General features: G+C 51.9%; 1 protein-coding gene across 1 annotated transcript; it reads right to left on the bottom strand.

Moving 5' to 3' along the window:
- Nucleotides 1–354: 354 nt before the first annotated feature.
- EFHD1 (EF-hand domain family member D1) lies at nt 355–16,469 on the bottom strand. Its single transcript, XM_061354505.1, has 4 exons — nt 16,101–16,469; nt 8,400–8,547; nt 3,108–3,242; nt 355–2,000 (listed from the first exon to the last, which is right to left on the bottom strand). The coding sequence occupies exons 1-4, from the start codon at nt 16,394–16,396 to the stop codon at nt 1,866–1,868; spliced, it is 714 nt and encodes a 237-aa protein (XP_061210489.1). The 5' UTR covers nt 16,397–16,469; the 3' UTR covers nt 355–1,865.
- Nucleotides 16,470–16,596: the final 127 nt, after the last annotated feature.

Genomic DNA, 16,596 nt, shown 5'->3' with positions numbered 1-16,596 from the left:
AGGAAATGCTAAGAGAAACGTAGCTGAAGCAATCTGCCTAGATCCCAGCTGGGGCACTACCACAGCTGAGACAGTGGCTATTTTAAGATAATGGAAGGCTGAAAACCTTCAGATGTCAGCATTTAGCAGTGGACAGTATTTCAAATATTTAAACAGGTATGTCCCTTTCTGAGGAATTGCAAACATTAAGGCTTTTTACACCAGAACTGCTGCACAGAAGGGGAAGTTCTATTGAGCATCTGCCTGAGAATACTTTCAATATTCATCAAAGTCAAGACACAGAGTTTTGACGATCACTACTGTAATTTGTGAACAAAATGGTATAGCCAGGAACCTAAGATAAACCACAGACAAGACAGAAGATAACAATGCTTTATTTGTACATTTCAGCAACAGGAGAAATAATTGAAAGATGAAATTATCTGCTTTGTTGTAAAGTATAAAAACATTTAATTATAAATATTTAGCTAAAAAAGCGTGATTTATAAAATATAATCTGTGAAGATATATATACACAGTTTAATTGTTTAGCAATTCTTTCACCTGACATTAAAGAGTAGAGGTTTTTTCTATTTATTATTCCATGCTCACAGTTTAGTGCTCACAGTTTAAGAAGCAAAACAGACAAATGAAAACCCAACTGGTGAGTTTCATTCTGGAAAGAAAAGAAGCACAATGTGGGGCAATAGCAGAGGCAAAATTTGAGCAAACCCATGTTTCAAGAGAGGTCTCAGAGGGAACACAGCTCCCCTGACCTACAGTGTATGTATCCAGATGAGCAGTGGGCATTTTAACATTTGTGGACAAGTTTCCTGTGTTTGCAGAAGAAAATGGCTAATAGTATAGTGCAAGCCCTCTGATTTCAGTTCAGCTAAATGGGCTCACCTTGCTGCTCTCTCCTTCTCCAGCAGGGATTGCTCAGTATGCTGGGCTGGTGGTATGTCATGGCTCTAATGAAATCACAAACAATGTCACCTTCATGATTCAGGATTTCCAAATACAAAACCCCATTGTGCCATCCGATTGCATTGTCCAGCTGGCAATATCCCTTAAAAACAGACACAGCTGCCTAAGGCTGGAAAATACAGTGAAGCTGTACAGTACACTAAATGTGATGGAATGTGAAAGAAGATACATGGTCAGGCAATTCAGTTTTCTATTCCTCATTTAAGACAGAGCCAGCTTCCTCCCTTCAAAGTCTGGGGAATTCTTGCCTCTTATAGAAAGGTTTGTTACTATGGCACTTCAGAGAAGAAAAACTGGAAGACTCTACAACATGGTGCATGGCAGAAAACACTACAGGAAACAGTAACTAATCTGATCCATGTCCCTAGTAACTATCTTTCTCTCTTCACAGTGTTTTCACAGTGCCTGTGGCACAGGGCTTTGAGAAAGAAAAGGGTGACAACACCCAACAGCAGTACAAACGTACAGGAAGTCAAGCTGTAATTCGTACACCCTGATTTACACAAGACCTCACTACTTGCCTGCAAGCAAGGAATTAATTAATATGGTGTTAAGAGAAAAAGAATGTATAGAAAAGAAGGAAAGAATAAAGTAGGTAAGCATGACACTTGTTAGTGCTCACCTATAATTTGCTACCTGCTGTCTCTGCTTCAGGGTGATGTACTCCTGACAGTTCAGAGCACAACCGCATGTATACAGCTCTTAGGATTCACATTGTTATGAATGCATAGTAACTGCAAGAACTGTGCCCTTATACTCAGGAGGATCTTCAGGAGAGGAAGGCTAGCAAAGCTGTAACGAGTTTTAGGCAGGATCCAGGCAGTTCTCTCCAGGTAGAGCCCTGATTTGGGAAACATACCAAGTCATGTGCAATCTCAGAGTGCATATTGGCTGGCCGGTTACTGGGTAAATGCAGACTTTAACTCCCTGAAAGCTGCTCGGCGGTGTTTTCTCTCTTCTTCTTCCCGCTTTCGCTCATCCTGCTCAGCTTTTATCTCTGCTTCAAACTTACTGGCTGAAGAGAGGGCTTGAACCTTTATGAGAAAGAGAAAATAAAAGCATGTCATGCCTTGCAGAGGGAGAGCCAGAGTCTAAACTACTCCCAGATGAGCAATGGAGAACTGTTTGCTGTGTCACCCAGTGCTCTGCCAGGGTGGCTCAAGTATTAATTACACTGCAATGCCTGGGTATTTACATGCAGTACCTGTTAGCTTGCTTGACTTAAACATCAAAAAAAGAAAGTTCGTTTACTAGTAAGTCACTAACAAGTGACCAAAACTATCAGTACTGGGTCACACACATTCTTTCTGTAGGCAGGCAGCATAGCATAAGTTGTGAGCGTACGGTGGGAGAAACTACTGCAGAAGACAGTTCTGAATGACAGCCAAATCTGAGAACATCATACTACACCATGGATAATCTGCAGATCAAAGAGACATTGTTTATTTGCTGGCTATTTTTCCAGCTTTCATCTCAGTACATCTGCTGGGCAAGAGCTGTGCTATGCTCTTGGGAAAAAAAAAACTTCTTGTATAAACAAGCAGGATTATTTTCTCTCCAAGAGAGCTTTCAAAAAGGGTGCTTTGTCAGATCTGAATGGTGCAAAGCTCTTTCTGCCAACCCCAGGACCCTGTAGAATAATTCTGATTCCAAAGGTTAGAGAGCTGCTTGAGAAAGAGATGTCTGAAATCTTATACTCCAAAACACTCCATTCACCACTGAACTCAGAGTGTTCTGGCTGAGGGAGGTTTTGCAAGATGCGAAACACTGTCCCTATTGCATTAGTTTCCAGGATACTTTTGTCTTTAAAAGCAGTCAGACAGCTTCTCCCATAGAGCTCACAGCCACAGGGACACAGGTTGGCCAGTCCCTGTGGCTGGCCCTGCAAGACCCAAACCAGAGGTGGTGAATTAAGCTGTTGTAGCATTGACAGATCTGCAGAAGGATGTAGACAGAGTCCAACAAAGTTTGAGGGGAAAAGCTATAGCTGAGGTTGGGGTGAGAGGATGAAATATGCATCCTTTTAGCTAGGAAGTAACACTAGGCATATCTTCTATTCAAAAGCAAGGAGGATCAGTGTCTCAGTGGCAGTTAAGGCCTGCATACAGAGCTTTTTTATGTTTCTCTGTGCCACACCATACCTTAGCTTCAAAGAAGTTCTTGGCTCCTTTGACTCCCTCAATGGAGACATTTATCTCCGAAAGCTTCGCAAGAGTCAACAGGCCGCTGTCCTCCTCGAGCTCCCCAGCTGCAGCTTTATGGAAAATCAGCAGGAACTAGCAATACAGACAGAAAACACTCAAGCTCTTCACTGAGGCTCAAACAAAACACAAACAGCACAGACGTTCACCTGCAGGGGGCTGGAATTTACATTTCTGAGCAAAGGAATCCAGGTCTATACAAACCAAGAGGTGCCATGGACCTTGTACCCAGCTTTAGTGCACAGCCCTGTCAGACTAAAAGAAGTAGGAATCCCATAAGAAAACAGGGTTTCCTGGTGAAGCACAGCTCCTACTGAGCCTGGGCTGCTACGTGGCCAGAGGAAGGACATCACCCGCTTAGTACAACCATGTGGTAGGCTCAGATATACTGTTATGTCCCCCCCACCCTATTGATGTGTGCACAAGCCCCTCATCAGCTTTCCCAGTGTTCAGGGAATTCAAATGATATCCCATGACACAGAAAGCTGGGCAAATATGGCCCTGGCTCACAGATGAACCCCAGGCTCCCTTTACAGAGGCACCAGTGCACTCCAGTGAGAGAGAACAGCAGCCTAAGCATGGGCATACCATTGTGATGGAGTGGCTTGACAACTGCACACAGAGCAACTTGTTTAGAAACTTCTGTTCTGCACTGGACCACAGACATTTAAATCCAGAACCCCTACAACAGAGTGCATATTGGCATGTGAACTGCACTGGGAAACAAATGAGGAAAGTACACTTTATTTTACAGAAAGGATGCAAAGATCTGCCTGCTTAAAAATAAAGACCTCTGCACCACTTACTACCTGCTAACCGAGATCCAGGTTAAGACAGGGATGCTCTATGCATCATTTGTCCTGTAACTGCCAGCTCTTCTTAGCCACCCAAGGTGTCTCAGTCCTTGGAACAGTGTGGAAAGAACAGAGACCAGGACAAGTCACCCAGGTTCAAAGGCAGCACAAAGCCGCACTGCTTTAGTCCAGGGCAGAGGGCTGCACATATCACACTGAGCTGCCCACAAATCATGAAACTGCACAGGAACATCAAACACCTCTAGTGCTGTGCTCCTCAGGCTGCCAGGCTGGGGACTTGGCCTCTTCCTACAGAGAGTCTCAGCTGTCCCAGAGGAGGGCAGCAGAGTCCCAGCATCTGCTTGCCTGCTAGAATGATGCTGGAGAGGGTCTCTTCATCAGGGACTGTAGTGATAGGACAAGGGGTGATAAGCTCACACTTCCAATAGGGGAGATCTGGGTTAGATATAAAGAAATTCTTCTCTGTGAGAGTGGTGAGGCACTGGAACAAACTGCCCATAGAAGTGAATTCTTCATCCTTGGCAGTGTTCAAGACCAGGTTGGATGGTGCTTGGAACAACCTGGTCTAGTGCGAGGTGTCCCTGCGCAAGGCAGGGGCTTGGAACTGGATGGTCTTAAGGCCCTTTCCAACCCAAACCATTCTGTGATTCGATGATTCTAAGTTGCTCGCAGAAGCTGGTGCAGATGCAAAGGCTTCCCATGGGGAAGGGTGTGGAGATGACAGAAACACTGCCTGCCTCTCACAGAAGCAGCATCACAAGGCTTTGCTTGCTGCCTCATAACCTGCATGTGCTCAGCACAGAGCAGCCAGACAGTAGGCTGCGGCTGGGGAGGGAACTTTCCCCCTCTCCAAACATATGGAAGAAATTAGATGATGCTCTGCTGAATGGGCAGAACATCCTGCTCAGAAAGAAACCAAATCCTGCCCAAGATATCCTCTCCCTCTGCTCAGCTCTGCTGGGTGCAGGCTGGTTCCTCTCCTCCTCCACCAGGCAGGGGACACAGGGCTGGCAGTCAGGCTGGCATTAGTCATGGCTCCTCCTCACAGTTTCTGCTCCACCCTGCGAGTCCCACTTCCTGGCATTGGAAAAGAGCAGAGGACGCAGCACAATCCTGAGGTCTCCTACAGCTGCCACCCAAGGAGGAACTGGAAACACCCAGTCATGAGTACAACTGCGCATGAATCATCCTGAAACTAGAGGATAACTCAGCGATCCTCCAGGGGTGGAATATGGGCTGCCACGGCCACGAGATGTTGGCTGAGCTAAAGGAAACCAGGGACTGAATCACCTTTTGGGGCAGACACAGCATAACATCAGCCCCAAGCACCCAGCAAGGTGGACTATGGGGCATCATGCTGGTTTCCACAGGAGCAATCCTTACACCAGCACACCACCTGCAGCTCACCTCACCAGTTACTTGCCCCCAAGGATTCAGTCCTTGCTATCTTGAGACCACCAGCAATCTGCATTCAGCTTCTATTCCCAGCCTGTCTCACACTCTTGCTAGGCCCAGGGCACATAACCTGCAGCTAAGCCTCAGGAAAAGGGCAATAGAGAAAAAACAAGTGAATAATGTTCATATCTTTAAAAGCTGTGCTCTCAAGGAGGACAAGATGGCACACTTTCCATCACGTAATCCCATAAGAGACATATCTGCTCACATCCTTCATGATCCAAAAATCTACCATCCATTGCCAGGTCTCAGAGCAATGCTGCAGTTATACAGCCCCACCGGGCTCCATGCTGGCCTCAGAGATGTGAGGGAAGGCACAGAATTGACTGGCAGCAGCAGCAGCCTTGCAACAGTTTGACAGAAAAGCAATGTCACCAAGGCTGTGGTTTGCACTAGCCCTGTCAGCAAACACACGACATGGGTGAGTATTTAAGCTGGTGTGGGCATGGTGGACATTGGGTGGATTTTTGAGGGTTCTAGATAGCAGCCACAATTAGGCATTACTATTATAACAATTAACTCTGGTTTCCTGTGGTCATGACAGAAGCAGGCAGTCAGAGGTGTTTCCTCCACACACTGTACCTCATCTTTTTTTAAGCCTAAATTCCTTTGCTGCAATTGTGCAGTTAATTGTTGATGTACTGATGGATGCTCAAAGGTCAGTGGTAGAAGGCAGCTTTCCTAATGGGGCCAGCAGTTTGTCAGCAGCAAGTCAGAGCCATACAAAGCCTGCTTCCCAGGCAACAGCTTACCTGGAATGAGAGGACATGACATTACTCAAAGCAGCAGCAAAAGGTGACCTATTGCAAGTTAGAGGTCCTTAGCAATTCTCTGCCCAGGCCACAAGAAGCACATCTTCAGGTAGGAATGTCAGGACTTGTCATTCTCTGGAGAGGCAGACAGAAGCCCTCCACCACTTGAGTTCAACCCTGCTGAGTTCAGACACTCATTTAAACCAGGGTTCTTCCTTGTGTTGTCTGAGCCCCCAAGTCAGCTTCATCACCTTTCACATGCTTGCTTGTCACCACCAACAGGAAGCAGAGTGGGACAGTGCTACAGGCTAATTCAGGCCTCCTCACCCACTGTGAAACCTGCCTCCCTGCCAGCCCTCTGCCCAAACACAGCACCTAGACACAGTACAGCTGCAATAAAGCAAGAAGCACCCTGCTCCTTGCAGGAGTTCTGGGTAGATGACAAAGCTGCTGTGTAATTTGTCACCGGAGCTCTGCCAGCAATGCTCCCTCATTCTAACACATGAGCCACTCAAGCTGGAGATTGCTTGACCATCATTTTGCATCTGACAAGAAGCTACAACAGCACCAACTGTTGTAAAGCCAAGGGCTGGAAGCACAAGAAGACCATGCCAGCTGATGGGGGGCTGTGCTCCAAGGGGAAGAGGAGCTGCTCCCTCTGCTGCTCATACCTTCCAGAGTTCTGAGGACAAAGGCAGTTATCTTGCACAGTAGGGAGCCCCAGCAGCAAACCCAGAGGCTGTCCCCAGCTCTTCACGCAGGGTGAAGGGCGGGCGGCCCAGGAGGCACACAGAGCTCCTCCAGCCCACAGTGATTTGGCAATCGCAGTCTTACCTGGGGCCAAGGGAATGGTGCTCTTCCTGCTCCACTGGATTCTTCGCTACCCCTAGTTCACCTCTGACCTGGCACATCTTCTCTGCCCAGAGGAGCTGCTGGCCTAGGGCTTTCATGGTGTAAAGCAACAGGTTCTCATTTCTCAGATTTGCATGCCTTTCCCTGCTCTCTAAGGGCTGGGGCCTGTAACTCAACAGTTCGGCCTCTGTCTTGTACTGCTGCCCTCTTGCAGAGAAAGAAATGCAAGAAAACCCTTGGGGCGTGAAAGCAGGGAGAGACAGAGAATCAGCTCTGTAAGCTGCCCCTCACCCCAACCAGCGCAGCCAGACATAGGCTGTGGCTGCTCTTCCTTCCTCCCAGGCACTGCCAAATGCCTCAGAACCTCCAAAATGAACAATTGCATGTCCTGAGCTGTGAAGAGCTCTGCACCTTGTCTCACAACCAAACCACCACCATGGAGGAGGCATGGGAAGAGCACAACCCCACTGCTGCCATCCCCTAGGGCGGGACCGCAGTGCAGGCCTCAACCAGCGCAGGACACAAGCAGCACTGGCCCTCCTGCTACCCAAGGGGATGTTAGTTAATTTAGAAATTAAATGCCACGGTGTGACATATGCTTCTGAGACAGCAACCAAAGCCTAGGAAGATGCAGCAGGAGGTTTTAGCATCTGAACTCTCCCTTCCTGCTAAGGTAAGTTTGGTACCTGCGCACGCATGCAGGTCACTGCTCAAACTCCCTCTCTGCCTGGCAGCAGTTCCTGGCCTGTTCATGCTGCTCCCAGTGGTCTCAGCCCAGTGGTGACAGACCTGTCCGTTGTGTGTCCCTGCTGATCCAGCATCCAGCACTGAGCTGCTGAATCACCACATCTGCTCCTTGGTGCATGGAGGTGATCACCCCCCCAGGAAGCTCCCCATGGCTGGTCACTGCCTGATGCAGAGGGATGCAGTATAAACTGGAAGAGGAAGTCTCTAGTGCCACATGAAATCAGCTGCTCTGAGCAGAGCCCTTGCCCTGCACCTCAAATGAGGCCTGCGCCACTGTATCACAGGAGCTCAGCAGTGAGATCTTGTGACCAAAGGGATGTGCCACCTTCAGGTACAGCAAGGAGCTCTGTCAGCACTCCCAGGCAGCTGCAGCCTGGCTCATATGTGCTCACAACCCAAGCAGGGAGGTTGGAGAGCTTTGGCATCAGCTACCATGTGGAGATGGATGCTGACAGTGCTTGAGCTCCCCATAGCATGGGGAAGCTTTCCTGCTTCTCCACTGCACCCCACAGCTGGAGAAACACAGAGGGAACAGTCAGAGTACAGACCTGGCTGCCTCGTCCCTCCACCCTACAGCCACATCCTTGTCTGCTCCTGCAGGTCACCCTCACCTCACGGAAGCTGAGCTTCCCATCAAAGTCTTCATCCACCTCCTTGATCATGTTCTTCAGCCCCAGGTGGGTCTGCGGGGCTCCCAGCTTTTCCATCATCAGCTTCAGCTCCATCAGGTCAATGTATCCATCCCGTCCTGAGTCATACCTACAGGGTGCAAAGGCGAGGGGGTCAGCCCTCAAAATCCCCATCACCATCTCCCCAGAAGAGGAACTATGCCAAAGGATAAAGTCACAGCATGGCTCAAAGCTCAGGGGAGGGGGGAAGCTGCAGGACATGACCAGCGCCGAGATATTTTAAGCTCAGGGAAGTAGCTGACAGCTTTCAGAGCTGCCTCAGATGGAGAAGTGCTCAGGGGAGCTCAGACCAAACCACCCACACAGAAGGAGCACGGAGGAACTCAGCTTATCTCAGTGGGATTTCCATCTCGCCCACTTCTGTGCCCGGCACAAAGGTTACTTGTATACAGCTTTACACCACGCACCAGCACAGGGAGGCAAACGCACACCCAAACCAGCTCCTGCTGCTCGATTTAAGGAGAAAAGGGAAGCCCAGACCAACCCAGCAGAAAGCAGATGTATCTCTTTGTAGGCAAAACACACACACACACACACACACACAGAGCTGTTAAGATCTTTTCTCTGCAAAATGGAAATGGTTTTGTACCACACTAGCACCATGCTTCAGGGCAGCTGTTTAGCCAGTGTTCCCCGCAGGGCAGAACAGCGGTCCTGGGGAAGCACAGCAATCCCAGCCAGTGCTGCAGGCTGCATCACAGGGCCAGGCTGGTAGAGGAAGCCAGTGCCCACCTCTAGGACACTAGGAGCAAGACTAAAGTGGGACCACAATCCCAGTGGAGCACAAAGGACTCCATGGACTCTTTAAAGGAGGAGAGCACCCATGCAAGGAGCAAAGTGCTTTAGGGATGGGGAGACAGAGACCTGCCACAGTCAGCCTGGGACCACACACCAATTCTCCCCTAACATCCACCACGTATAAGCATTCAGCCCACTCAGCAACCCATGCTTTACACCGCCAGGGCCATCACTGGGTTTCAAAGTCCAAAGGCTGGAGGGATGGGTGCTCTGCTATCAGCTCTGTCATCAACAACCCTCCCTCAGCCTGGTTCTGCCTGGGGTACAGCAGAGCTGGGGGCTCACATGGGAGGATAGGGCAGGGTCTGCCGTCTGGGCTCAGCCCCTGTGCACGTGTGCCACTGCTCCCTTGCCTTCACCTCAACACTCACAGAGTTAAATCCTTTGAAGCAGGAGCCAGTCAAACCCTCCAACCCATCATCTTTCCTTGACTGTTAGCTCCCTTCCAGAGACATAAGGGCTGTAGCAGACCAAGACCTGCACAGCTGTGGCTACCCTGGAAGAAAGCCCTTTCCAGCTGAGAAACCTCACAGCCACAGAGGAAGCTGTGGCACAGGAAGGCATGAACAAAGCTGTTGACTCCGAGCTGCTTGGGCAGCACAAGGCAGGGCTGCAGCCAAAAGCCCTGCCCCTGCCTCCACAAGCCTGGGCAGAGGGTGCTTTCCCTCCCAAACTGAGGCAGCTTCTGCAGCTTTCCAGAGTCCCCCTACCTCTCTCTGCCTCTTTGTTTCCAAGGGTCCCAGGCCCAAGACACCCCAAACGGCAGGAACATCACCACCAGGCTAGAGTGCAACCCCTGCTACCAATCTGCTTGCACGCTCTGCACCCTAACCCATGGGCCCACTAGGTCAGACAGCTTTCTGGAGCACTGGGAAAGAAACCTCTGTCGGAGCAGAAACCAGGTCACAAACCTGAGACATCACAGGGAAGAAAAGCAGCAGACTCGTCACGGTGATGAAGGCATCAGTTAATTAAGGCACATGCTCACAGCATCACTCAGCCCAGCTCCAAGACACACTTTCAAGACCTTACAGAAGCATGATGAGTGCAATGTTTAATTGCCAATTTGCTTTTCCCTTAAGTTTGGGAGGAAGGGTGTGGAGCTGCTCCTCCAGAACAAAGTGGCTGGAGCGGCAGTGCTTTTGATGAGATAAAGCAGCAAAAACATAAAATGGCAGGGAGGCACTTGGGCTGGGTTGTTTTGGCCCCAGCAAGCTCACGCTGCCCTTTGGCTGGGTGCAGAAGGATGATCCCAACCAAGGGCTACCCAAACAGGGTCAGAACACTGCCCATCCCCTCTCAGAAGTGCTGGGTAATGGAGATGAAGGCAGAAGCTCTACCCTGCCTTCCACGCTCACCTCGCCGTGCTTCTAGCGGACACTACCCACAGGCAAACACCAGCCCTCGGTTCCTGCCCTGGTAAATGCACTGCTGCGAAAGGGTTAAGCATGGGGCACAGCTTCAGGACTCAGCATTCCTGCAGAGGCAGCACAAAGCCAGGATTGTGAGAAATGGGGACTTGCCAGCGGCAGGCTGTGGTGGTAGGGCAGCACGCTGTACCAGCCGCACAATGGATGGTGAGGAGCACACCCGCTGGCACCGAGATGCACCCCAAAACCAGATTAACAGCCCCTTGCAGGGGGAAACAGCCAGAGGGACACTGAAGCCCCCCAGATGCTCGGTGCCATCCCCAACAGAGCAACAGCAGCACGCTGCAGACTGCTGCATTCTCTCCCCATCCCCCCTTCGTCTCCGAAAACAGCCCAAGTATTTTAGGACCTGAGCAGAGCCACTCGGCTGCCACGGGCCGCGCAGCCCGACTATTTAGGGAGAGGCATATTTATAGGGCATGCAAGATGGTGAAATTCATTCCCTCCAGCTCCTGCCGACACAGGCACTGTGGGACACAACGCAGACTGCAACTTGTTAGTTAGCCGATGCTCCTGGCACACCTCAGCCCTACCAGAAACCCCACTGTGCTTTCTGGGAGCTGCCCAATACCATTCACACCTGAGTCACTGCCCCCAGAGCAGCTCTGTTCTGGTGATGGGCACTGGTCATTCCCCACAGGCAGCACTGGAAGAGGGCACGAGGGCAAGTTTGGTCCCCAAGCACATTGTAGAATCACTAGAATTGGAAGGACCTTAAAGCTCACCCAGTTCCAGCCCCCTGCCATGGGCAGGGACGCCTTTCACTAGAGCAGGATGTTCCAAGCCCCATCCAACCTGGCCTTGAACACTGCCAGGGATGGGGCAGCCACAGCTTCTCTGGGCACCCTGTGCCAGTGCCTCAGCACCCTCACAGGGAAGAATTTCTTCCTAATATGTGACCCAAATTTCCCATCTGTCAGTTTAAAGCCATTCCCCCTTATCCCATCACTACCTGCCCATGTAAAAAGTCCCTCTCCAGACACTGTGGGGAGTCATCCCATCTTGTACTCCAGGAATGGCGCAGCAAGTATATGGAGCACTCAGGTGCCTTGCCAGCCCTTCCCATCCCTGCTGACACTGGGGCTTTGCCTCCTTTGGGCTCAAAGCTCCCTGGGACATGAGCAAAGCTTCATCCAGGTGACATGCAGGCATCATGGACAGAGGGGCTCTTGTGCCAACAGGCAGAGACATCTCGCATCACAGGCAGGCAACTCCAGCACCAAGTCAGTGCCATGGCAGGTCCCCACCTGCCATGGCTGGAATGGGAATACAGGCTGGTGTGATACAGCTCCAGAGGACTGCCACCACAGCAGTGCTGTTGGCAGCACATGAGACACAGGCAGCAGCTGCCAAGACCTGCAGCAAGGATGCACCCAGATTCCCACTCTGTCTCACTTCCATCTGGGCTGCTGAAGTGCTGGGAGAAGAAACCAGGAGCAGACATTGAAGGGAAGGAGGGAATATGTGCTCAGCAGACCTGCTTATGAGCAAAGAAGTCTGTTATGCTCTATCACAGCCCAAGTACAGTCATTGTACTGGTGTTATATGCAGCGTAACTAGGGGGTTACACCACAGAAGAAAGAGGCATCAGGAGGAGAGGAGAAAGGAGATGCTGAGGACAGCACCACCTGTATTGACTCCATTCACCTCCCAGCCATCTGAAAAACACCAAGGGAAGTAAAAGGATAGTTGAAGAGAATTCCCAAATCCTGAAGGATCAAAGAGCAGTTTCTAAACATTCATGCTTCTTGAGAAGGGCTGGAAAGAAAACCTGTCCTCCTTGTTCACGTGTGCTGTATCTGAGCTTGCACCACATGCTTTGGGCACCTGTACTTTGATCTGCAGTTTCTGCACACTGCAATGGCTTAACACAGGCTTTGAAATAAAGCTGAAGTGGCAATAATCTTCACTTAAATATTTCAAAATCCTAAGCAACACTTCATTCCCTCTGAGCGTTGTGTTTCACCTTACATGGAGAGGGAGGTGCTGATGTCTTCTTCCTGGTATCCAGTGATGGGAATGATTCAAAACTGCCTCAGGGGAGGATCAGACTGGACATGAAGCACCATTTCTTTACCAAGAAGGTGGTCAGACACTTGAACAGGCTTCCTAGGGAGGTGGTCAATGCCCCAAGCCTGTCAGCATTTAAAAGACATTTGGGCAATGCCCTTAACACTCTAACTTTTGGGTCAGCCATGACCCAGTACAGGCAGTTGGACTTAATCACTGCAAGCCCCTTCCAACTGAGATATTCTATTGCTGAGAGCTTTGGAAACAATTCTTCCATAGCAGGGTGGAGGCAGGGACAGGCTCCTCAGCCACGTGTGGCCCCATCCTCCCCAGCCTGGGCAGCAGGAACTCTCATTCTTTAGAAGGGACATGACAGCAGGATCAAAGTATCCTCCGGCAAGACCCCAAGGCACCGCAGCATGCAGGGCCTAGGCTGGGTGGCCAAGTCCCTAGGGGGATGACATCCCTGGGCACTGGGCTCCAGAGACAGCTGGTCACACTGGGAGCATGGCAGCGCTGGAGCAAGCAGGTCTGCTGCAGCACACCAGACACGTCCTTTGGTACAGGGTGAGTAGCTCCCAGATAGCTCCAGGAGGGCAAGGGGACATCACAGCCTCTCCCACCAGCAAGGCACAGGGCGCTTCAAGATACGCACGCAACGCATGGAATTCCCCAGATACAAAAGCAACAGCATGGCTGGAATTTCTCCACTCCCTCGCACCCTGCAGATGAATCCAGTGGCTGTTTTCCTGCCCCAGAAAGGTCATTCCTGCCTGGAACAGCCTCACAGGCCTGGCTTTCATACCCTACTCTGCCACTTACCTGGACAAGAGGGTACCAAGGGGAGCTGTGACACTGCAAAGCTCCTGAGGTGCAAGACTTGGTGAAGGGCGGTTATGATGGCTACCTGAGTCCTCACACACTGTCAGAACAGGAAGTTAATTAGGTCACATTATAATTAGCCAGAGCTGCAGACTTGCTGGTCCCTCTGCCAAAAAAAAGCTACCCACCCCAAGAGCTACCTGTACCCAGCAGATACCTGTACGCCATCTCCAATGGAACCGTGCCAAAATGGGGGGATACTGCCAAGAGTCTCAGACAAGAGACTCCAACCATGGCAGCAAGAGCAAGGAGCATCATTTCTGCTTTGGAAGGATGCTCCTGGTGCAGCCAGCAACCAGGGCACTTGGATGAACCACTGGACTTTGGAAAGCCCCATGTTCCAACAAGCCCTTTGCTTCCACCCCGGCACAGGGTGGTCACTGCCACCAGCTATACTGTGGAATGCCCTGGAAAACACCAGAGCAGCCACAATCACAAGCAAGTCCCTCTTTCTGGCTGGAGCACCCTGGCCCAGCCCATACTGTGCTCATGTCCCACAGGCTCATGTTTAGTCCAAGCTACAGATTTACAAGTCAGACTAAACTGATGAGAAACACTTCTGGGTGGGAAGTTGAACAGTGGAAACTTGCATTCTGTGTAGTGAGAAGACACATGCCTGTCTGTCTAAAGCTTACTTTACCTTTAGTAAGAAAGATCCCAGGTTGTGGTGGCCACAGGCAATAAGCCATATAAAGAATAAAAGCCTTAATCACATTAAGTTCTGACTGGCAGGAATTAAGGGGAATATTTCCTCTCATAGAGCACATGGTGTGAGCTGACACTTGAAAAGAGGTCGCTGGCAGCAGATGGAGCAAAGACCAGATTCTCCACCACTGCAAATGCCAGGTGCCTGTAACAGAGGGAAAACCAGGACAGGGTTTTCTATCCAACTGTCCAGGGAGCAGCAGCCTAGCTTCTTTCCCTTTTGGCACAACCAGCCAGCGCTCAGCTGCAGTAGTCCTCACAGGGCGTGCAATGTTTCCCAGCTACATTGACCATCTGATTAGCATTCAACTGCAAAGCCTAGGTTTCCCCACTTACAAGGCTGGCGTTTAATGAGCTCATTGTTGAAAAATTCGGCTGCAATTCAGCTCTTCCACTTCTTATTCCCCAAACCACCACTGTTCCTTTCCCCATCTCTATTGAAGCAGTGCTGCTGCCCACTCCAGGCTCTCACCCGCAGCTTCTGGCCACTGCAGCTGCCTGCATCGTTAGTCCTCCTGCCCCCACAGTGCCAGGTCTCAGTGCTCCGCAGAGCAGGACCCCTTTAACCATCGTTAAAAGGGACACACAGGAGCAGGCAGAAGAGCAGCCTCACCCATCCCGCTTCTCTTCCCGCGCCCGGCTGCCGACAAAACACTGCCTGTGCAACAAAGAACTCCGGTGAGCTGGGGTAGGCTCACTGCCTGGTCTCCTGCAGCAACAACCCCAGACAGGGCCAGCGACACCATAGAGCACCAGGAGCACTTAACCAGGCTCTTGATCCTTGCAATGACCCTAGCCTCCAGGGTGCCCAAGGCAGCTTTCACATAGGAGAACAAAAACCTAACAAGTTACAAGCCCTGCTGCTGTCACCTCTGTAAGTGGAAATCGGTCTCTGCACCTTGCCATGAAAGCCCATGTAAGCCCTCTGTGGTCCTGCCTCACGCCGGGGAGCAGCTCACCCCCAGCCCGGCAGCCATGCCTGCTTGACCCCTCTCCTTGGGGCTGGGAGAGCATCGATCCCCAGGAGCACAGGGGTTTGCGTTGCTGGAGGGAAGCCCGAGCACACATAAAGCCACCCATGCACGGTCCAGGACGGGGCTTGTAGAGGAAAGGGCAGGATCCCAGGAAGGGCCAAGCCCTCTCTGCATTGCCACCAGCAGCCCGATTCTAATACAAACCTTCCTGCCAGGAGAGGATCCCTATCCTAGCCCCCAGGAAGGGCAAAGCAAGAGGAAGCTCGAAAGCTTTGTTTGGGAGCTCAGGAGTGACCACCAAGCCTGGCAGATGGGACCGTGGAAGGAGCTACTGCACTGCCAGGCAGAGCTAAAAGACATGTTCAGGGTCACGGTTGTTTGAGGCAGATCCCCAGCACTGCTGCGAGGCCCCGGGACACAGCGTCCTCCAAACCCTCAGCATACGGGTGCCACCACAAACAGCCGCCATCCCATACCCAGGTAGACCAGAGCCAACACCAGGTCGTGAGCTAAGCGTCTGAGCTCCAGCCCCGAGTCCGGGGCAAACCCCACGAGCAACCTCTTCGGGCCCCCCCGAAAAAGCACAGGGATAATGTGGGGATCAGATGGCGCTGGTAACACGCCGCAGCTTCTCCCAGCCCGACCGCAAACCGCGAAGAAATGCAAGTATCCAGCCAAGAGCAGGCAGCCTCTCTCCAGATGTCCCCCCCGGGAAAAGCACTGGGAGGACCCGCGGGGGGGAAGCCAGAGCCCCAAACCCGACGGCCGAGCCCACGAGTCCGGCCGAGCGAGTTCTTTCCCGTCCCCGCTCCCGCCCCACTCACAGGCGGAACATGCGCTCCATGTCCTTGATCTGCCGGCGGCTGAACTCCTTGAACTCGGTGTAAGGGTTGAACACCGCGGCCCGCCGGGGCTGCGCCGCCCCCTCGTTGATGTCCTGCCGCCGGCACAGCTTGGCGCTCAGCTCCGCGCCCGCGCTGGCCGTCAGGCAGCTCCGCTCCGCCTCGGCCCCGGCGGCCGCCTCGCCCTTGGCCGCTACCTCCTCGCCCTCCACCGCCGCTCCGCTCTCCTCCAGCTGCAGCCTCCGCTGCAGCTTCTGCGCCAGCTCCTCCGAGGCCATGGTCCGCGGCCCCCAACCCGAACCGCTCCGCTCGGCTCTTGCCGGGCCTGCCCGCCCCGACCCGCAACTTTATTCCCTCACTTGGAGGGAGCGGGGCGGAGCTGAGCTGGGCGGGACGAGGCCTGGACGGGGCGGGAACTTAAGGAGGCGCAGCGGCATCGTGTGGTGGTGGGGGCTGAGGGTGAGTGCAGCGTCGTGTG

The sequence above is a fragment of the Neopsephotus bourkii genome, unplaced genomic scaffold (assembly GCF_033783945.1).
Source record: "Neopsephotus bourkii isolate Nb327-2 ecotype Australia unplaced genomic scaffold, CSIRO-AGI_Nbou_v1 NB_739, whole genome shotgun sequence".
NCBI lineage: Eukaryota > Metazoa > Chordata > Aves > Psittaciformes > Psittacidae > Neopsephotus > Neopsephotus bourkii.
Note: the sequence above shows the minus strand (reverse complement) of the source record. Positions and strands in the feature narration are given on the sequence as shown.